General features: G+C 34.0%; 1 protein-coding gene across 1 annotated transcript in view; it reads right to left on the reverse strand.

Moving 5' to 3' along the window:
• Nucleotides 1–19,364: 19,364 nt before the first annotated feature.
• The window catches only part of LOC138695956 (transforming growth factor beta receptor type 3-like), a 62,863-nt gene continuing 58,093 nt past the window's right edge, over nt 19,365–24,134 (reverse strand). Inside the window, exon 15 of the mRNA XM_069820370.1 lies at nt 19,365–23,468. Within this exon, the coding sequence (XP_069676471.1) occupies nt 23,329–23,468 (140 nt within the window). The 3' untranslated portion in view covers nt 19,365–23,328. The remainder of the gene's footprint in view (nt 23,469–24,134) is intronic.

Raw genomic sequence — 24,134 nt, forward strand, 5'->3', positions numbered from 1 at the left:
CTAATTTAACTACGGATGGGTTTAGCCAGCTGATGTAACAAGACACGTCACAGAAAGAGCAGCGCTGGCAACAAGAGGAATAAATGAAATATTGCACATCAGTCTGCTCTCACTAGAAACGGCAATAAAGCTTTTTCACGCAAAAATAGTGCCCATGCTGTGTTACGGAATTGAAATCTTATGGCCAAGCCTTAATGTAGCAAACCTGGCCACTTTGGAAAAACTGAAGGCAAGATTTCTAAAGAAGGCACTAGGAGTGGCAACAACACCATCCTGACTCATGTATGAATTAACAAGAGAACCATTCCTCATTGAAGAACTGAGGACCAACTTCCTCCTGCCATCCTCTGCTGAGACTGAGAAGCTAACGAACTTGCTATATGCAAACAAGTCAGAAATCTGGAGAGATTTTTACTGCAGCGAAGCCATGACAAACCGAGAACGGACAGGACCAAACAGGAAGGAAAGGCACATAATGAGACTAGCGGTACACGGCTTCCACCATACCTTGTGCAGAACAAAAAAATTCCATGACCCAGACGATTCGTGCATATGCGAACTCTGCGGTAATAAATGTGAACGATATCATATCGAAAGCTGCAAAAGAAGAACTAAATCTATCTAGCAGTACGCGGGCGCAGAACAAGATAGCCACAGATCACACGAGAGACTTCTTCCATGCACATACGTGCGCATTTCAGTGTTCATCATATATATATATATATATATCGTGTGAATCTTCTCATCCTGTGGATTGAGAAGTCATGCAGTACCGGCATTTTACAGACTATATCGTAAACACAGTCCCCTGTGTCGTATAACTTTCGGCTGAACTGACTGCTACGTACCGCACTGAGCACGAGCGGCAGGAACCACCTATTTATAGGCAAATTCAATATCTAGAATGTTCTATGCATTCGGACAAAAAACATGCTTTTCTAGAATGTTCTCGAAACACAGATAGATTATGACAAAAAAAGTATGTATCCAGAGCCATGATATGAATCCAGATCTGAACCAGGACAATCCACCGTGTTAACTGATGTGCTATCATAGCACATTAGCATAGGTCAACATCGTAGCTGGTGAATGCGATGTGAGCACCTGCATTTCGCATCATCTGTAAAATGCAGGTTTGCCTAGTTACCAATCCGCAGGATGATAAGATTCACTTTACATAGTGAAAGATAATGTTCAAAACAGCGCACCATGTAGAACAAAATCTTCAAGCATCTTAATTGAATGAATGAATGAATGAATGAATGAATGAATGAATGAATGAATGAATGAAGCCACTGTGTCCCATGAAGGGCTAGGGCCTCCTAGAGGAGGGGAAGTTCGGTTGGTGTGGTTCACATGATGAGCTATTTCACGTGAACAATATTTACATTCACATTCACTATGTGAGATACACTAGAGTTTGTCAAATTTTTTATCTATATGAGTTTGTTCACTATCTGTCTCCACTCGTTCCTGTTGCGGGCGATGGTTGACCAGTTCCCTCCCAGCTGCTGCTTGAATGTATCTGCCCATCTTCTTCTTGGCCTGCCCTGTGTTCTCCTTCCTATGTACGGGTCCCACATGGTGGTTTCTCGCGCCATGCGCATTTTAAACCTGATTCTTTCAATATTCTTCCAAGATTGCATGCCTACACATATGGATGTAGATGCAGCTTTACTTCATGATTGCTGAAAGGTCGAAGCTTTAACTTTGGACAAAGCTTCTGACACACAATACACTGCATCCAACAATGAAAACTGTTTCCAGAATGTGGGCATGTCAACAGTTTCGTCAATATAATTAGTAGTTGAATCATTTGTAATTGAGATTTGTATGCTGCTTCTCAGATGCAATTATTCCTTGGCCCATGGGCTGTGTAACTGCAGCAACATTTGGAGGCAGAAACTTGACACAGTAAGTCCATTGTCAGAATATAACGAATTGTCGTTTAGATGCAAGTGTGTGTCATCTAAAGCAATACTGCTTTCAATAACACACTCGTTTCTTGCTGAAATATTCGTACATCTGGAATGAAATGCACCTGGAACCAATTCCAAAAAATATCTCACCCCTTTCTGGTTGCAGTGACAGGTTTTTATCTTCCATGCCCTTGAATCACAAGGCTTCTTGACTTTTCCAATTATAAGTAGCTTCAGTTTAAGTGTCCTGAAGCATTTGTACAATGCATAATTGTCAATCTTTCCTTTAAAGATATAATATGTCCAGAAGCAGATCAAGAAGTACGACTATGAATTTTTTATATATGGTACATATTAGAAATTTATTATTGAGTCAAAATCATGCATGATTAATTTGCAAAACAGATAATTCGTACACGGATAATCAGGAGTACACTGTATCTCATAATATGGAGGGATTAAGAGAAATGTGTCGTCAGTAGACTACTTACCAAAGTACAATTACTTTCACATTATCCCACAAATGGCTTGACTTACTTGACTTATATCCTGTTGTTCCTAGGTGGAACATTGGGCAGCAGTGAAGCGTACTCTGCACAAATGGCTACCATTATAAATAAAAACAAAATTTTCCAGTAAAGTAAGCCACAAACTTAGTAAATATAAACATACTAAGTGAAAAGTTGCCATTTAAAATTAGCATTTGGGTTGGTAACTGAACATGGTCAGTTTAGGAAATATTTGTGAGTGATAAATTTATATAACAATAATATGATATGACAAATTTCCAGGAGAAAGAAAGATATATTATTCTCCACTATGAGTGCCATGGGAGCAAAGGATGAAAACTTTCTGGGGTTCTCTCATCCAGAGAAGTAAAAGACTAACATCAGTACGAGATTCCTAAAAACTTGTAAAAGGAACAATTTGTGAAGTACAAACAGCCAAAAGATTAATGTATAAACGAATTTAAAACTTCACAACCACAATAATAATCTAAATGTAAACAACTGCAAACAGAAACCTTCTAGTAATGTCTCATTCTCTTCACCAGCAGAGACAGTAAAGTCGTAGTTTTTTCAAAATAAAAGCAATAAAAAATAAGAAGTCATACAAATACGTCATAACCACGCAACTGATAATGTCCAAGGCAAATGAATTAAGATACATATCATGAAAAAAAGATAATCTCTTCATTTTTCCAAGCACGATTCTTACCCATGCATACTTTCTCACTGCTGATAAATCAACGAATTACATCAAAAGTTTGTAATTAATAAAAAAAAAAGTTAACACTCACACAACAGATCCTCACCCACACATAAGACACACTCATGAATATGGCTATTAGATTATGCATATAAAACGGAGAGATGTATTTAAGTCTTTTGTGGGATTCCTTAGATTCAGAATGTACATGACTCTGTGTATCTGTTTACTGATGGGTCAGGAGAGGAAGGAGTAAGGGGACTGACGGTCAAAATGGAGATCTCGATTATAAAGGTAAAGGAGGCGTGATAATCTCCGATTTGTTTCCCATCATTACAACCAAAATAGGAAGAGATTATGTTGCCTTTACAAGTGATCTTAAACAGTAGTACATACTTGAATATTCAAGGGATATTGTACCTTTCTAACACTACATATTACATTACACACTAAATTGGTTCTTAAAAACATTAGTGGCATTAGCAAAGGGATAGACTGCATTTTTATTGCGGGCTTCTAAATCCCCTGCTTCATCTCTGTGCTTAATGAGAATTATATCTTTGTTTCTTCACCCTGTACAAATATTCATTTCTTCACATAATTTCGTAACAGATATGGCAATACTAATAATTTTAATTGATTGCATAAGAATGTTTTGACAATAAAGTTAAAGCCAAAATACACAATCACAAATCAACAAACTTAAAATAGAAATAACATTCTCGAAAGTGAATCAAGTCTTGAGTTTATGATACAGTGTAATAATTATTCATTCATGAGTAAGCAAAATATGTTCTCTCCGAACACCAAGAGCTGAATGCACATTTTGTACACTATTTGCACAAGCTTATGTGAGAGCAGCACTGAACCTCTGGGTTCCTTAAAACTAAGTATATGCACAAGCTACTGTCATGGTAGAATTATTAAATATATGACTGCCGTTTTCCAACTATGTTATTATATTCCATTTTATGGGCAGTAGATTGAATCTTTTATTTTATTTTAGTAGGTTATTTTACGACGCTATATCAACATCTTAGGTTATTTAGCATCTGAATGAGATGAAAGTAATAATGCCAGTGAAATGAGTCTAGGGTTCAGCACCGAAAGCCCCCCAGCACTTGCTCATATCGGGTTGAGGGAAAACTCCGGAAAAAAACCTCAACCAGGTAACTTGCCCCAACCGGGAATCGAACCCGGGCCACCTGGTTTTGCGGCCAGACACACCAACCGTTATTCCACAGGTGTGGACCATTGAATCTTCATTGTCTCATATTTTACTACTTCAAGGAAACTACTGTGACAAAATACCAGAAAACAGGCGAAAATTTAAATCCAATCATAATAAAAAAATTTAAACCAAGTTACGTTTATTGGCTCCAGAATTTCAAGTAACTTTCGTTGTTTATGCGTATCCAATTCCCAAGCAGCTCATGCTCCCCATAAATTAATTGCTAAGATTCTTTCTAAATGAGCCAACTTTTCAATTCAACTTATATTTGGGAAAATTGTGATACAAAATCATTTTCACCAAAACCAACCACAGCTGATGATTATTGCTGTACATCAAAATAAAAGTGTAACTAAACTAAATTCACCATAATTTTCAGTAGGGGACAGTTTCTATTAGACAAGAACAGTAATAGGAGAGAGACATGTCAGTTTTGATATTTACATCTTAAGAATACAAATTTTGCTGGTGAAAAATTATTGAACTTCGTGAAATTTAAAACAGTACTAGTCTTGTGGACACATACCTAGCAGACATTAGTTCGATTTTCAGAAGAGAGTTATCTTTCCTTTCAAACTGAATAGTTATTGCTTGACATATATTTCTCGTGTTGTAAGCAGTAGTCTTGAGACATACTATTCACACTAGCAAGAAGTTTGAAAAGTGTAAACGTTTACAGCTAGTTCAAACTATCTACAGTGCTGAATATGCAATAGTCAGTAATTATAAAATGACAAGTAATCCTTACAACAATTCATACACCACAATCTGTTACGAAATTATACCAAGAATAACTATTTTGAATTACAGCTAGACCTTTACAATGGATTCCATATGTATTTGACTGCATACAACCCAAAGTTTACAAGCATTATAAATTAATTCTTCTAAGTACAGAGACAAATGTTTGGCTTCATTTCATATTCAATCTGACTGTTGATACACATAGGAACCTTTGGAATTTTTTTGGCACTTTCACCTTTATACCAACATATGACAGGACAGAACTGATCACCTCACTCACTGTACTTCATTTCAAAAGAAAAATTTTTTAATACTTGTAAATTTTCAGGCTTGTAACTACGTTAACCTTCAGGCATATTACAACAAAACTCGTTACTTACACAGCCACTAATGTTTCCAAATACCTAAATGCTCATTTAAGAGTTAAGATGACTGATAAAACGACTGAATTCAAGGCAATTGTTTTTTTTTCTCTCAAAGAGTGTCAAGTTAACTTCATATGGAGCACAGAGACATTGTTTTCATTGCCTTCTTACATCATAAGAATTTACAAGTTACGAACTGTAGATAATGACATTAGAGCAAAACTTATCTTTTTTTTTCAAAATAATGTTAATAAGATACCTACTTGACGCCTACGAAAATCATAAATATATACATCTTGCAAGGCTTCAGTGTTCATTCATACATGTGGTAAACGCAAAATGTTTGTTTAACCACTGGATGAAACGTCTCTCACTGCAGCATGTAGTAACACATACTGCTCAAACTATTAAATGCTGATAATGTTATGCAAATCTCAAGTGGCTTCTCTTAAAATTTGGCACGCAATGTCTATAACAATGCAGTAATTTCCTGAAAAGTTGTTGAGCATTATCTTATGTATCTAAATGATAATATCAGTGTTTCCAAAAAGTTGTAACACTAGTAATTCCTACTGCTGGAACATGTCAAAAATCTTCCACAACAAAAACAAGCACTCTTCAGTATGTAGTAGATGAGAATCCAGCATAATAAGGGTTCCTATATTCAGTCATTTGTGTACAGAAGAAAGAAAACAAGCAACACTGAAACTCTTGTACTTCATATACATGAGGATTAAAAAGTAAAAGAAAAAGAAGCATATGTTTTAACAAAATGCCACATCCGGATTTAATTTATAATTTGGAAAATTATATTACTATTTCGAGAAAATTGTAATTAGAAACATGTTTCAAAATGTTTCGTTAAATTCCTAATAAAATTTTAGTTTTGTTAAATGTCAAGCATTCTGGTGAGCCTATTACACTACGCGAAAATTTGTGTTAAAGTTTAGTGGGGAATGTATGCTATTTGTTATAAAACTAATGACTATCTTAAATGCTGAAAATACTGTAACATTTGAAAGTGTACTGTATGTAAATATTGTAATAAATGTTAACATACTATGAGTATTAATATGTATCAACAATTGAATGCTCGATATTATACAGTTCCTATAACTTTTTAATAGATTTCTCATTCATATGTCATTTTCTACTTAAAGTTATCTAGTTAACAAAAGCAATAAACCCCAAAATAAATACCAAGAACTAATTAATTAATTATATTAGTTCACTTTAACAATTATTCAATATATCTTCACTAAAATTTAAAGGCCATTTGTTTAGTCTATTTAAAGATGCTTATTTTGTTTCATAAAAATCGACAACGAAATACTTCAAAGCAAATTTCTGCATGGTGGTCATGTCATATTTCACTCCCACAAATTAGCTATGGTACCTCTACTTTAATACTATGGCATCCTCTGGTACATTTTAAATAGCTATTTCAACTGTTCATGTTACATCATTAGTAACACAAAGGTTTTACACTATATATGGGCACGATATGTTAAGTTAAGAGAGATTCCAGACTTAATGAAAAAGTAAAAAGTTTCCTTCCATAAATTCAATTAAGACAATCATACAACTGAAATTACTAACATGAGGTTATAAATGTAATGTCATGAAAAGAAATTAAAATACATTAATCGATAAATAATTCTATACCAGATTTTGTTTCTACGTGGCAACAGAAATTGAGGTATTGTTTGGATGTAAGTTTATGATATTGGTATAATATCTGAATGGTCACAAAAACTTGCCTATGTCTTTATGTCGTGTCATATTGTACTTCATCATAATTACACTACTTCACAAACTTCACTCTCTGAGATTGTGCATCTTACTTTCACATAGATGAGTCAATAATTTCGTGGATCTACGATTGTAAGATGGTGCTAATGTGCATTGCATCCTTTAAACTTGTACTTTTATTTTACATATGCACAAATAGTGCATTTATAACCTCATACATCGTTAATTGATAACAATCAATTATTAATCTACACATGTGAAAGTTTGAATGATGTTAGTTTGCATGAAGTGGGTTGCAAATATAAATTTTTGTAAAAAAAATTAGACAAAAGTAACCAAAACTCTGAATGATCCGAATTTATGATGTAAAATTCATGGACTGCAATACAAGTGTTTAAGTGACATAATGTGAAAGATCAGCTCTTTACATCACAGAAAGTTAACACAGTTACAACGCAAGTCCTCTGCTTCATTCTGAAAAATGTTTCTCAAGACTGTTATACCAATGTTGGCAGAACTGATCATAATTTAAAAAATAATACAAATCGGAGGATGAACAGATTAAATTAACCTAATTCTTAATGAAGTCTGAGGAAGGGGAGAATTAAAAAAAAAGATGAAATGCTCCAATATAAACTTCCTGACGAAATAATGTTCCAATAAGGAAACAATGAGAGAGAAGTTTGATGAACAAAACAATGTGACAACATATACTAAATGACGTTTGCTTAATTGCCAGTAATATCATTCCTACTGAACCTCATCTATTCACTAACTGGAACAGTGAATTCTAAATATTTTGTACTTTTTATATTGTACAGCTGGGGAGGAACTGGTGGAAGGGAAAATTCATATGCAATCATTCATCCATAACACTACAATACCTACTATGGTGGAAGCCATTTGGAAGTGTTTCATAGGCTAGCAATAAGAAAATGGAAAATGTATTTTTTTATTTGTACTTAATAAAGTAAAGAAATGTGAATTCTCTTATCAAGTGTTTGTTGAGATAATTATCCCCTGGACGGGGATTTTATATTAGTTTTGGGAGTTCAATACTAACTACACACATATCAAATGCACATATTTTAACAGATTTAACAATATAATGGATATCTAACCACATGACTCATGCATTACCCTGTACATTAACACATACAGTATCCCACCATTACAGATAAAGAATTTGGAAGAATATCTCAGAGCTCAAAAGTAAAATATTCTGGACTTGATATTCAAAATGCAGTGTAATAGTCATCTGCAGAAACAAAAGATCCTCAATGTAGGTTTGACGTCAAATTTGTTGTGCTATTTTAATATTATTAAAGTGTTTGATATGTTAACAAACACAACAAAAACTGGTCCTGATTCTAATAACAATATATTTTGCTCCTATAGACAAACAATACTGTCAAAAGAATAAAGTATGAAAAATTCTTTGTAGATTTATAGGGGCTGGCTTATTATTATGCATAATTGGGTATAATTAGGGACTGTATTTTTTGACAATTGTGATATGAGCGAAATTTTCCACAATTACTTTATTACATTTACCCTTCTAAATACCTAAAATACTATATTTATGCAAACCAAAATCGCGAAATAACCTGAAATTTGGATTATTGTACGAAATATGCCAATAGTCACGAAATATAACCCCTCTATCGCAAAAAAAAAAAAAAAACAAACAAAAAAAAAAACAAAAAAAAAACAAAATATGCACCAAAATTTTATTCAATATTGTTAAAAAACATGCTTGTGACTTTCGTTTCAGTTTACTTGTCAGTCACTTGATAGCATCATTTCTGTATTTTCTCTATGGATACTGTGTACACTCACTTTTACTATCTCTATGGCTATATAAAAAAAAAAGAAAATCGATTTCTGTAGTCACCTAGAGCAAAAATTGAAGAATGTTGCATGTTATGTACTGGAGGCTATATTTTGATGTGAAGAGATTTTGGGGTGACTAGTAGAGGACCATAGTAAATTTGGCATGAATTGTGGGCAGAATCATTTCCTACATCTAATGTGGACAATGAGAGCGGCTTTTCTGCATACATGAAAATATTCACTGACTATAGCACAAATCTTTGTGTGGACAATGTAGAAATTATGCTTAGTTTACATTTTGGCGATACTGATACGTGATATGTGTAAGCAAAAAAAAAAAAAAAAAAAGTAACAGAAACTGCATAGGTATTAAACATAACATATCACATTTATTGACAACTTATTTCACGAAATACCCATCGAAATAGCAGCAGGTTTAACACCGAATCACCCATTTTATTTCATCAAAAAATACAGTCCCTATAATACATATGAAATATGCTTCAATTGAACTGTAACAATGCTGATTAAAATAATGCTTTATGAATTAGTCACAAAAACTGCCTGTGTTACCAGAAGAGACGGTTTGTGCGACTTGCAGCATTTAGGTCATCTTTACCCTATTTGTGGTTTATTTCCAATGCCAAGTTCTTGACAAGCAAATCAATTGTGTACCTCATACTGGTATACTGGCAGGCAGGGCTATGGATTGGTAATTTTGAATCATTATGTTCTCTGTTACTATGACCAGAGTAAAGGGAAGCCTGAACGTAGTATTTCGTCTTTACTCATCTTAAATTTATAAACAAAGGAATCCATTATCCTTGGTATGGACCAACGCACCTCGAGTTCTTTAAGTACAGTAATCTCTAGACCAGCGGTTATCAGGCTAGCGTCTCTTAAAAGCGGATAAGACATTGCACTAAAGTGCATCCGTGACTGCTGGCGGGTATGCTTCCTTTCTCTCTCTTCTGCACAATGGTGCATATTCAGATACAATTCTTACCCGTTACCCATTTCAGCAAGTGCTGACTACCACTGCTCTAAACCTCCAAGAACGACTACTAATGTGTCACCTTCCCAAAAACGTCATTATAAAATATATACTAGAGGATTATCCTGCTATCCTGAAAACATGAAATATTACTACTATTCTAAAGAAAATGAAAGACTACTTATATCAATAATATATACTATAGTGTGACAAACTGTAGGCATTGTATGGTGGGATACTCTGTGCATATGCCGACATTACTCGCAAGCAAGTAAAGAGGAACTCTGAACATAAAAAATCCATAAAGGCTTTAGCCAAGCTATGGAGGTAAACACTATACAACACATATACTGACAGCATTTTGAAATGTACAAAATCTTGCTTTCAAAATAGATGCTGTATTAATGTCTATGCAATGATTTCTACATGTCCATTGTGTAAACAATGGCTTTTAGGCCTTGGAAAACTACATTTTCTGAAAATGTACAACAAGATTATGATAGAAAAATGCTCTATTTAGGCCCGACACAACTGGAACAGAAGCAGAAATATACACTACCAAAAATACAAGAATTTAACGCTAGAATATGCAGCTGAACTGTATTTCTTTACATTTTTCTTACTTCATATAGCAACAACTTTTGTTTGGAGTCTCATTAAAATATATTACTCTGTTTACTGTAAGTTAACATTTAACTATACAGTTGGTAAATTAAATCTATTTTCATCCAACAGGAACTATAGAAGTTAATATCTTTATTTTGTACCCCGTTTATAATAGGATGATCAGACTTACACAAAAACTCTGAAAGTAGTATACCAAGTTAAGTATTCCTTTTATAATGCAATATCATACTGAAAGTTTGCATTTCTGTATCAAGAAATCTTCAAGACATTTTTCTTATTTAAAAAGGTATTAATAATTCTTCCTGCACATTAATTTCAAACAATAAATAAAATATTAATACAAATACGTTTTCGATGTAATCATATCTGAATTAAGGAACTTAACAATACGGAACTGAGAATGCTATAAGTCAATGTAAATGGAATAAAATGGTAATGGTGGCACTACATACAAAAAATGTGAGGTCCATCATTACATGTAAAGAGTTGTTTGACAAATATATGTCATATCTGAAGTTTAGTTTAATGTCCTCTTTATATATAGCCTATTTCTAATTGGCTTTCAATACTAAGTCAAATATTTTTCCACGACACACAAATTAAATTTACAAATCACATAAAGAAAACACTCACTCATATTAGAGCATGTTTAGAACAATTATTCAAACTAACTGAAAATTTTAACATCGTATATCGCCATAATTTGACCATTAATAATTATCTGAAGCCCTTGTGACATTACATCTTTCTAAAAAATGTGCAGAGAAGCAGATACAGCATGAATTCCAACAGTGTTGCCAACATATGGCGAACTTAAATTTCTCTTTCAAACAATACGATTATATATAGCAAATAAGAGAAGAGAAAAGCAAGAATTAAATTCATTTCAATAAAAAATGGCACTGAAAACTTCTGAAGTAGTACCTACTAAATGGTGGTTAACCTTAAGTAAAGCGACATTACATTTGAAATTTTGTAGTTTTACAAAAACAGAATTTTAAGTTATTACAAAATCTACACTCAAACTGATACAAGATTATCAAAATGTTGTTTCAAGTTTTATAAATTCAAATTTATATTTCAAAATAACAACTCTACAAAATATGAACTGAAATTACGTCAATTAAAATAAGAATAAGGAATTCAATAAATTTTTACACAGTTCTCCTCACTACTGATGCGAGAAACAGAATTTCTGATCTCTATACTAGAAAATAATTATGTGGTTAAAGATCTTGCCACATAGAATGAGGGCTAATGAAATAGGAGGGACATTGCCAGAAGCCACAGCATCCTACAATCAGGAGACATCATACACACAGCAGTATACTAGTATAGGTAGCACGAAACCTCAATGAGAGCATTGTTTTTTTTTTTTTGTACATGCTTATTGTAGGTATATCTAATGAAAAAGAATGTTCTGACAAAAAAAAAGTGCTTGCACTATTCAATCATACGAGAAAATGTAGAAAAAGAAACTGAACCTTCTAAGTTTAAGGCCAATTCTATTTCCCTCCATGTCTCCACCTTCTTCACAACATACTCTGAAAGTCCGAGATCGTACAAAAATTTGTATTTTCGTACCTACTGGCTTCATGTTCCTACTAGAATGCAGAACACAGCAAGTAACAGACTTTAAACACAAACTGAACTAGCCCAATACATCCCCCTCTAGCCTGATCCAGTAAGACAATGCAGGTGTGACGAGGTTGATGTAATATTGTGTATAACTTGGTCAGCATCCTTCCGGCTATGGGCTAGAATCGCAGGATGCTATGGTAACCTGCATTTAATGTAGCAAGACCTTAACTCCACATTCTGGTTGCCTTTATTCCCACAGACACCCAAGAGCCTGAGAGAACCTCAGAACTATATTTTAAATTATGGCGAAATACGAAAAAACCTCCACTCAGGCTTACGAGATTCCCTCCATATAGAATGGAATTAATTTTGAAATTTTTATAGTAATAACATCATAAGTTACGATAAGCTGCAAATAAAAATTTGAAAGAGTTCTGAGAAGTCTGATCCTCCCACTACAGGAATTAAGACAGGAATGGACTGGAATGAACAATGTATGTAACATAAAACTGCCCCTGCAAACCCTCGTGTGTTTCATCCCACTCAATCAATCAGATCAGGCGATTTTCTTTCACAGAAAGAAAATACAAACGAGAAAAAAACAATAAATAAAGAGCAAAACTGATTTAAAAAAAAAAAGAACTTCTACTTTTCTCACCATTGTAAAATGAAAACTCAAGCCTTGTCAATACTTCCAGAATCTAAAGAATTCATATTAAGAATAAAAAAAGAACTATGTTTTAATAATTAATTTTGTAAGTTACCAAATTTAAAACCATATCAACTTTCTGAAACTTGAGGGACACAATCAAGGGTCTCAATATTATAAAATGACTTGTACACTGAAATTATGAAAAAATATAAAAACGTGCTATAATAATGGAAATATAACAAAAGATGTGTTCTCTACCTATTGTAAATCACAGCAATGTTGATACATGTAAAAAAGAAAACTCTATGATTGCTTCCCTCAAGAGTTAACACTAAATTACCACAAAAACCAATATAAAATATCTAATTCTAATAAACCTATACACAACATATTTGTTATAATATAACTTAACACTATTATTTTGTTTTATACAAGGGACCCTGAGAAATGTCTGCCACCGGTATATTTCTATTGTAAAACAGTTTGTGGGCAGTATTTAAATGTGAAAAATATCTTTAAAAAAATGGAGTCCTGAATCAATGGAAAATTCAGGTTTTAAAATACTGTTGTATGTAAAGTTTTCTTACTTTCTTAAGCTGAAATGAAAAAAGGAAAACTTTTTCCTTTCGAAAATCAAGTTTCAGCTTATACTTTATACACTTACTTGTTCATAATAATTATAATATATAATAAAAACCAGGTACTTAGTTACGTCTGTATGCATCAATGCTTCCTTCTTCTGTAGCTACTTTGCTCTATTACTACTTTAAATAGTTATGTTGTAGCTGCTTTACAAACAGTGGACTTCTGATCGCAAAGGCTTTGTACATCCATTTCTACAAATGGTGAAACTAAAACAAATGTTGACATTTACATTACTGCACGCCAGGAACACGGGCACAAGAAAACTGATAAGTATCATAGCTGCACCCAGCACACACATGACTTGACTAAAAGAACATGCAAAATATGTAATCTTCATGTACTCATATAATGTTGCAGAAATCTTTCTGGAACTCTTTAAAGCGATACTTGTTAACCCATTGCAGAAGTAGTGACCTCAATTAATCTGCTCTGAAAATATTTAACACACAGTCAAAAAACTTTTCACGAATATAAATTGCATAATATTTTGTACACCCTTTTTTTTTTGTCATCTTTCTATTTCCATTTGTGAAAGAAATTTCTTTTCTAAATTAACAGCAACTAGTTGTTTCTCTTCACAGATGAAGATCTCAATTCCGAATATGTATGTGAATCATGATTAGGGTTGCCAACTTTTTTGAACAAAATATGGGAGATTAAGGAATCGACAAAATTTCACATTGGAAATTGACAAATTATTCTGTTCAATTATTAAAAAACAACTTTATTCTACACTTCGCCAGCTAGGCTTAATTTAAGAGTATTTTGAGACAGACTTTGTCTCGCGTAATAGTTGAAGTCTATTGCAGTTTGCAGCTCTGATTTGATTAGATGTGTTGTGCTCCTGTTTCGAACATCTGTCCAATTATTCTTCACGAGATAAAACATCTTCTTTGTATGAGCATTACTACTTGGTATGCTTAGAATAAAACTAGCTAGTTTTTCTAAATTTATAATATTAGTATTACTTGATTTTAAACAAGTGAGCACTAAAACCCAATTTTGGCATTACCTTCTACAAAGACTGCACATTTCAATGCATCTCTTGAACAACAAATTTATCATATAAACCATCATAATTCACGGCAAAATCAAATGTTCAGAATAATGATTTTTACATTATGCAAAAATAAGGAAGAAAAATACTCGAAGAAAAGAAAAATACGGGAGCAGGAGATTGTTAAAAATTAGGGACAAATACGAGATATCAAAGAATTTATCCTTCATAAACACAAGTTTGTCGATGTTCTGGTGAAGGCATGGTCTTGTTCAGAATGCCATAATATAATGAATATTAACACAAACAAGACAACATACGTGATTCTGAGAGATGAAAATGTAAACTGAATAAGCCCATTCAGTTTTACTGGGCATGTACAGTCACAGCTTCGATTTCTCATATTTCTAAACTTAACTTGATATTTGTTTATGTCAAAGAGCATAGAGAAACCACGAATATTGAAAGAATTTGTCTTATTGCATGAATAAAGCAAGATCGGACAATAACAGAAAATATTGTGTTTGTGAAAAATCCGTTAACATGAGACTTTTCGTGGAAGACTCTTTCTAGGCTCCATACAAATTCAAATGAATAATGTATTGTAGACTTCTTGGTCATATTAACATGTAGTTAAACTATATCATATTCATAACTTATGAAATTTGACTGAAAACCAATCATAGAAGTGCAAAGGAATTAGTGAAACTAGTTGAAGAAAGCCAAAAGTTAACTGTCTCTCTCTTCCAAAGAGAAGTAATTGAGTGGTGCCATGATGATTTACATACGTAAATTTGTAAAGTCAGTAATATAATTGAAATATAACATTTAATTGTGCTGTAGAATAAATTTAATTAAAGTAACATTACGAATTATTTGAATAATTTAAGACAATATCAATAATAAAATTATTGTAACTTTACTAATACCACTCACTTCTACACTTTTTTTTGTCCCAAATGCATCGCTGCCTGATAGCGTATTGTGTTCCACAGAAAAATTGGTTATAGTGAGATGGTATTTTGATTCGTTATGGAATTACCTGACATTCACCTTATAATTGCACAACACTCAGAAAGAACTCAAGCAGATAATCAGCAAGAGTCAGATTTTGAATTCACGCATCCCCAAGCTCAGCCTCAGAGCTTGCGTCCAACTCAGATATGTCTAAGCTACACCTATTTTCGCACCTTACACTATACTGTGAATGGTAATAACACTGTAAGGTACTAATAATTTTTAAATCAAAGCATATCTTGTCCAGGCTAGGTAACAACTGAAGTTTATGGATGTAAAACAAGCATAAGTTCCTATTGTTACTCACTAATTTGTCTTCTCACTCAAGATATGCTTAAGGTCGAGCCTTATAAAATGTAAAATGTAGTATTATAATAATAATGTTTTATTTTTTCTGGCAGAGTTAAGACCGTGAGGCCTTCTCTTCCACTCAACCAGAGGATAAAAAGGAAATACATGATAATATAATGTTAGTACAACAGAAAGTTAAAGATATACCTAAGACAAGATCTACACAGAAAAAATACGCATAAGCCAGAAAATTATCGAACTTAAATACCTACTTAAACTAGATGACAAATTAAATTATATGATTACTTTATAAACTAGTTACAATTGTGAATTTTAATATGTATCCTGGGACACTGTGAGTAATTTTTTCCGCAGAAATTATGGCAATTTTAGTAAAAAAAATTGCATTTTTCACGCTTTAAGTTCAAATGTCACATTTAAACATCCTTTTTCAGCAATGGGTTAACACGTATGGGTATAATGATTTTGTTGTGAGGTATACTGGAAAAAACGAGATATTAAAACTGAGGTAGAAAGAAAATATTTCAAAATACTGACACTGGAATATCCAGAGAACATTGCAGGGTATGTAAATGCAACTAAAAGATACACAACCTCTCATCATACATTTGTAACAGTGTCATTCTATGGATTAGGATGATTACATCATGGCGAATATGAGCATATGAACAAAGAAAATCAATTGCAATCATCCTACAGAACACACACTTGTGTGATATTTAACTCTAACCCATACATTGTATGAATTAATTATGAAAGATGGCGACTAGTTAATCTGTCAATATGACATTAAATCTCTTTGTAAACATGGAAAAGGAAAGTCAGAACATAATGGCTAATACCATAATAAAGAATCAGAGAAAGAATATAGAAAAGTGAAGAAATACCTGGAGAGAGATAGACAGAGAGAGAATAAAACAGGGGGGAATATTTAAATAACTTGTCATTACATTTAATGATTCTACACGAATTGAAGAGACTATCTCTGAGTGAAGTTACAAATTTTTTAAAATGAGGGGGAGTTTGAAGTGGCTCTAGTTGGTTGGTTTCCAATACCAAGAAGTTGACATTAAGTCAATCCTTCTTAACTCATCTTGGCTTATTTTCCAATTTGTGCTCTTCATATTAGAAAAATGGCACATAATGTTGCACAAAGAAGACTGTGGACCAGTGAATTTTTTAATCATTATGTCAACACACTTTTCTGACACAGAATTCCGCAAACATTATCGTGGTAGCCCCTGTTAAAAAGAGTAGAATACGACCTGAACATAAAAGTCTGTCATGGAATCAAAAACTCTTCTTCCTTATCTGACGAAAATCGCACTTTGAACATCCTTAAATAATAAATAATCCGTGGCGCTACAGCACATGAAGGGCCTAGACCGACCAGCCGGCTGCTGGCCTCACGCCCACATGCCGAAGCAGAGATGGACGATCATCCAACCAGAATGGAGGTATCGTGTGGTTAGCACGATGATCCCCCTGGCCGTTATAGCTGGCATTCGCAACCGGATTTCATTACCTATCGTAGCTCCCCAAGTGCATCACGATGCTGGGTGGGCACCGGTCCCATATACTGGCCGAAATTTCATGAGAAAATTTCTTCTCCCACGAGGACTCGAACCAGCGCACATTCCGTAACGCGAGTCCTAGGCAGGATGCCTTAGACCGAAACGCCACGGCACGGGACTTGAACATCTTTCACCTTGACTAAATTTCAACCCATAGCATTTGAGACCACATGCAAGCATAATAATAAAATACAGCTGAAGATATGTACCGGTATAGAATTTCAAGTTTTCACTATGTTTGAATTTTGGTATAGCTTTTGGGTGTTTAAAATATGAGGCGAAATGATAAATCTGCAACATTCAGGAACTAATTACTGACTCATTTTCAGGGATACAGAAAACATATATTTACAACTGTCACTAGCACCTACGATGCATGGCATATTCTAGTGGGTCCACTGCCAAAAATTCCAGACTTGGACAAATTGTAGTTCATCATAACTCATCTAAAAAAATAATTACCATTTTAAAGTGTTGAGTGCCACTGTAACATATTGCTATTTTACTCAATATGAAACCATTGAGAAAAAGAGCTATTTTTTTTTTTTCCACAGTTTCAGATTGGGTAAATGTAAATTATTGGCATCAAATTATACTGTCAGTCAAATTCTATCACCTCCTGGTAAATTTTATTTATATTTTCAAAGATTTCATATTAATGATGAAAATGATTACCATCTGTAAATGAAACGAAACATTATGACATTCTATTTGGTTGTTCAGTTTTCTGGATAACATAGTTAACATTTATACGAATGCAACATTACATATTATCCTCCTCTTCTCAAAATGTTGTAAGTCGTAATTTCTCAGGTTCACTTATCATATCTTTGAAGATTGTAAATGAATTTGTATTATTATATATTATGCTTAGTTAAAAGGAAGGTGGTAAATAGGGAAGATTGGAGAATGCTGGATTTGCAGTGAAAAACCTATTCTTGGACAGAAAACTATGAATGAATAAATGCTTAGTTTTCGTCTTAACTACAGCCATAACATTATTTTAGATGCAATACAGTTATTTATATATTTTAGATATTCAATAATAATAATAATGTTGTTGTTGTTTTCTAATGCCAGGTGTTTGACAATAAAGTCATTTGACCTCTTGCACTCCAATATTTTTCAAAGATATTATCATGGTCAGCCAATGAAGCACAGATTTTGAGGTGTTCCGAATCCATTTCTTGGTTTGAGTTGCACAATGGGCAGTTAGGGGACTGATATATTCCAATTCTATGCAGGTGTTTGGTCAAACAATCATGGCCTGTCGCCAATCTAAATGCAGCTACAAATGATTTTCGTGATAAATCGGGAATTAACTGTGGATTATGATGCAGAGAGTTCCATTTTTTCCCTTGAGATTGTGTTATCAAATTTTGTTTGTTGAAGTCTAAGTATGTAGATTTAATAAATATTTTCACAGAGTAATACGTAGATTTAGTAACAGGTCTGTAAGTGGCAGTGCTGTCCTTCTTTGCTAAAGCATCCACATTCTCGTTTCCCAGGATTCCATAATGGGATGGTATCCATTGGAATACAATTCTTTTATAGAGTGATATTGAGAGAGCATTTTAGTTATTTCTGCTGTTTGAGATAATGATGATGATGATAATAATAATAATAATAATAATAATAATAATAATAATAATAATAATAATAATAGTAATCATCATCATGACGACGATGACTATATGTGATCCATATCCCAGAAGATGGTACAAGTATGTGGTTGCAAAAATTTGCAAACTTTTCATATCACCACACATTCAAATGAAAGGCAATTGTTTCAGCACACAACGAATTCTACAAATCTATGTGTAGCACGCACGCACGCACGCACGCACGCACGCACGCACGCACGCACACACACACACACACACACACACACACACACACACACACACACCTGACGTTGGATTTCTTCCACCCCTGCAGTTGCAGTTATGAAGGATTAACAATTACCTGCTTGAAAAATGTGCTAGAGACAAGGGTTGAAAGTAGATACAAGAAATACTTTTTGTAATAATGGAGGAAACACTGATGATCCTGTAGGGATGAACTGTGTACATGGAACAGAGATGTATACATTGTGAAGATTTCCTAATACTAAGACAATCATGGAGAACATGAAAAGTACACAAGTTCCATTCACACATACTTCGTCTGTCGAAATTAAATAGTAGTGATAATGTAATAAATATTATAATAATTAACACCTACACGATCAGAAGTCCACTGGATATGAAATAAATACTTATGGTGCACCTAAAATACCTTCACGCCATTTTCGGAACCCATCCTAGAGAGATCAGTTAATGCAAAATTCATAACTTGAGCTTGAAGCAATTCATATAAAAATACTGTAGGGTGAAACTTTCGTATCTGAGTGCAGGTTTCCATTACACAAGCTTCACTAATTAAAAATGCAATTCACAACACGAAATTACAATATCTCCCACGTGCAATGACTTGCAAATATGTTGTTATTGTTTTCTAATGCCAGGCATTGGACAATAAAGCCATTTGACCTCCTGCACTCCAATATTTTTCAAAGATATTATCATGGTCAGCCACTGAAGGACAGATTTTGATGTGATCCGAATCCATTTCTTGGTTTGAGTTGCTCGATGGGCAGTTAGGGGACTGATATATTCCAATTACTTGCAAATATACTTGGACTATAAATGAGTGGCTGTAATAACTCCCGTGAATGTGGAGAAGTGAAAGTTCTACAAGTTGAATTTGTCTATCTTATTACAGACTTGTTTATGCCATCATGATAATCAGTATTGTCGCATTTCCACGAAAGAGAAAAAAGTGCTGTCAGATTGCTAAGGGTACACAAAACCACGCCTGTGGTCTATGTCTTTGTCCAATGAAAATTTTTTAATTTTTCTTGTGGTTATATATAGAGCAGTCTAATTCGTGCAAATGTATCCTATGGATAAGGCTTCAGATTTGTATAATGTAATGGTTAGTGCTTGTTGGCAACACCACAGAGAACTGTCAGTATTATTCTCCTGGTGATCCTATTAAGAACCTCTTCCTTTTCCATTTCGAAAGAGGAGTACCATAATTCCAAACAATTTCAGGTATTATTTTAATAGTGGGCAGAAAAACAGCCACTGAACAGTTACAGTTATTTTCGTTTACATTGCAAATAAGAGAAAAGTATAAATGATACTTCTGCAGTGAATGAGTTGTGATGAAGTTTCCAAGTTCTGCAAAAGCTGACATTATAAAACTAAAAAAAAAAATATTTAACACATCACAAACAATGACAAATTTGTACACAGATTACGACATATTTTATAAGTGAATAAATAAAGATGCACAGTTTGGGATCAATATGTCTGGAAAATTTTCACAATACAACCAATTTTAATGAAGAGTGCCAATGCAGCTTAGAATATTTTTCTTCATACACATATAGTATTTAAATTTCTCGATACTTCCAAATATAATTTTCTATTTCCACGTCTTTATCAGAGTTGCAAATAAAATCTAAAGCAATATGTAACTTTCACTGAAGAATATCAAAAGTTGAACTGGTTGGTTTCTAAAGCTGAAAACATTATAGCAAAGGTACTAGCTTCCTCTTTATTGGTCTTGTGTAATTGACATTCTTTTCAATTTGTGAATCTAAGTGTAATTCAGTGGAGCTGTGGACTATGAGATTCTGAATCGACGTGTTCCCACTTTTTTATATCAGAAGTAGGTCACCACAATCATTATGGTGACATCTTTTACGAGTTGAGAATGAAGTTAACAGCATGTCTGCATATACAATTTTTCTCTTATTTTCCTTTATTATTTAAAACGGAATTTTTAACATGTAGTAAATACACTACATCAGATCAACAGTTTTATTTTCTTTCCTGATGGAAACCCAAATTTTGTTTCTGGGTCTGTACTTTTAGGTCTGTACAGTAACTAACACCAAGAGTAATTACTAAAATCAAGGATGACTTTCTAAACGCCCAAAAGTAAAATGAAAACTTAACTGACAGCAATATTATCCCTTCAACATTTAGGTCCATAAAAGCCTGAAGTCAAAGCACTTTACTACTTCCCCTACCTAAAAGCAATCGGCTAGTCTCTTATATTGAGACAACTCATCCTGCCTAAGGTATTTCCATGGTTTTCCTAAGGCGTTAAGACAAATGTCAGGATGAGCCCTAAGAGGAATGGGCCACGGACCTATATGCCCTTCCCCATAAATTTCCTCATTTTCTAACAAAACAAAGTAAATGCCCTGGTTCAGAATCTATAAAATACCTCTTAAATGGGCGAGGTCACTCGTCTAGTCGCATTGCAAAAGGACAGAGAACCTTGCAATTTGCAGATTTAGAATTCACGGCGTCTCTTCTGACAGCCTTCACCTGCCTTGTCATGGAACAACAGATGGCTGAGTCTTCTCGACTCCACTTGCACTGCGAAATGGCAAAATTCCTTTCAATGTGCAGACTTACATCTGCCATTTCTTCCTCGTCCTGTCCCGTGATCACTTTGTTCACATTTCCCTCCCCTCCCATATGTGGTACCTAAGAGGTTACGTCCATTTTCGACTTTCCCCTTCAAAATTTTCTAGAGCTCCTTCAGTGGAACAGTATAACCCGGAGTGAGACAAGTGGCCAACAGGCTTGGAGCTCACATATTCAGTTTCTTTCAGCCCCGAACCCTTTGCAAGGACGCGTTTTGCGTACCTTTTAAATTTCTCCTCCCACTTCTCCTCTTTCAATTCAATTCAATTCAATTCAATTCACTTTACTAGTACACTAGTACATATTATGTAAGTAATGTGTCTGAGTTTGTTTTGGTTATTGCTAGTTATAGCTTGTAAAAAGGACATGAGGTCAACATCTTTATTATGGAATGACGAAAGTCATTGATACCTCTGCATCCCTTAAATGTGTAATGGAAACCTGCAATAACATGATAACGTTGTTACTGTGTCTTTGCTTAAAATATAATAGACCTTGTCTTGTTATCTGAACAGCACAATTCGGATAAGAATTAAAATGAGAACTGGTACTACATTACACTCATGTTCGATATTAACTGATCTCTCTCCAACAATAAGATTTATAATATTCCATCTATGTAAACGTTCATCAGTTATTCATGATCTTTGGCTAAGATGCATTAGCAAAATCATGTTCACTATTACATAAAAAAACTTCCCTTGTGGTTCCTGTTCATAAATGGACAACTGTGCTTTCTTACTGCCCTAAATGTTGCCGTCTGATTGTGAAGAATCATCACCACCACTTCAACTTTCAGAACCATTTTACAGTAGTAGAAAAAATGGTTGGATTGAGCAAATACGAGAGGTCAACTGAGGTAAATCAACTTCCTGATTCAAAGTTTCAAATATTGTACGGTTATAGTAGTTACATTCATTTTTTAACTGTGAATCATTTTCGCAAGTCGATGTTTCAGGTAAAGACAGATAGAACGAGAGAAAAACGAGTGTTGGCAATGAAAGGAGACACCTATGTATGAGCACGTTTTTTCATGCCATAATAGTGAACCAAGACATTACTGCATTTAGAAGGTGGCTTACAAAAACACACAGAAAAAAAAAGTCAAGATGCTTATAGTAGTAGAGACTTGACAGAGAGAAACAGCAAGAATGTAGCAATGACTGCCAACCTCAACACAAAGATATACGCTGCAATATATATAAAGTTGGAAGCTTATTATTTCATCACAGAATATTATCTTTGTGTACTAATCAGCAACACCCTTGCTTAGTCACCCCCTATAATTATATACCCTTCTCAGTCCTATTGTTTTGTAAAATGATTGTACTGAATCTCAGGGGTGTCCTTTCATCATGCACTAGCAGACTGGCAGACCTTATCCTGGGGTCAGGTTGCTGTCATGGCCGCCTGCGAGTTGGTGGATGAGCAGCCGCTGTGCGGTGACAGGTTGCAGCCGGTCACAACGCCTGCTCCAACGCCAGCTCTTGCTCCTGGCAGCTGCTTGTCTACCTGTCTCCGAAATGGATCTGCAAATCAATAATTCACATTACATGAAATAATATTACAGTAGAATTCCTCGTATCCGGCAACTGTGGGACAAAGTCAGTGCCAGATAACTGATTTTGCCAGATAATTGGAAAATACGTTTATAGGTTGTGTAAAGACACACTGTACTGCACAAACATTTTTTCCATGTTGAAATTTAGTAATTTTCATATAGATAATTAAAAATAAAGTTTTGAAATACGTATAATGTATATTTTTTGTACTGAATACGGTAATGTACATTAATCAGTCCATAATTGCTGTAATATAGTAATACATAATAGCGTAAAAATACTGAAAGTTTTCGTAACCTTATGACAATTTTAAATGGCAGTCGAGTCATGCGGCATGAAGAGCAGTGTAGCCAACGTTACAAATATGAAGACAATGAAGTAATGCTCGATGATTTAAGCATAAGAATATTTTGCTTGCATTTCGCAGAATCCATTGTGCAACAGCAGTGCTCAGCGGTAATAGTCATGATACTATCTATCACTCGAATTAAATTTTTGCGCGCTGTAGGAACAGGGAATTTCACATTTTCCTATTTAAACTCATCCAACATCCCTTCGAAACGGGCGAGTTCAAGTAGTAAATTTAAAGATATCATCTCTGCACATTGTTTGCAAGGCTACAAAAATTGACGA

The sequence above is a fragment of the Periplaneta americana genome, chromosome 3, assembly GCF_040183065.1.
Source record: "Periplaneta americana isolate PAMFEO1 chromosome 3, P.americana_PAMFEO1_priV1, whole genome shotgun sequence".
Lineage (NCBI taxonomy): Eukaryota > Metazoa > Arthropoda > Insecta > Blattodea > Blattidae > Periplaneta > Periplaneta americana.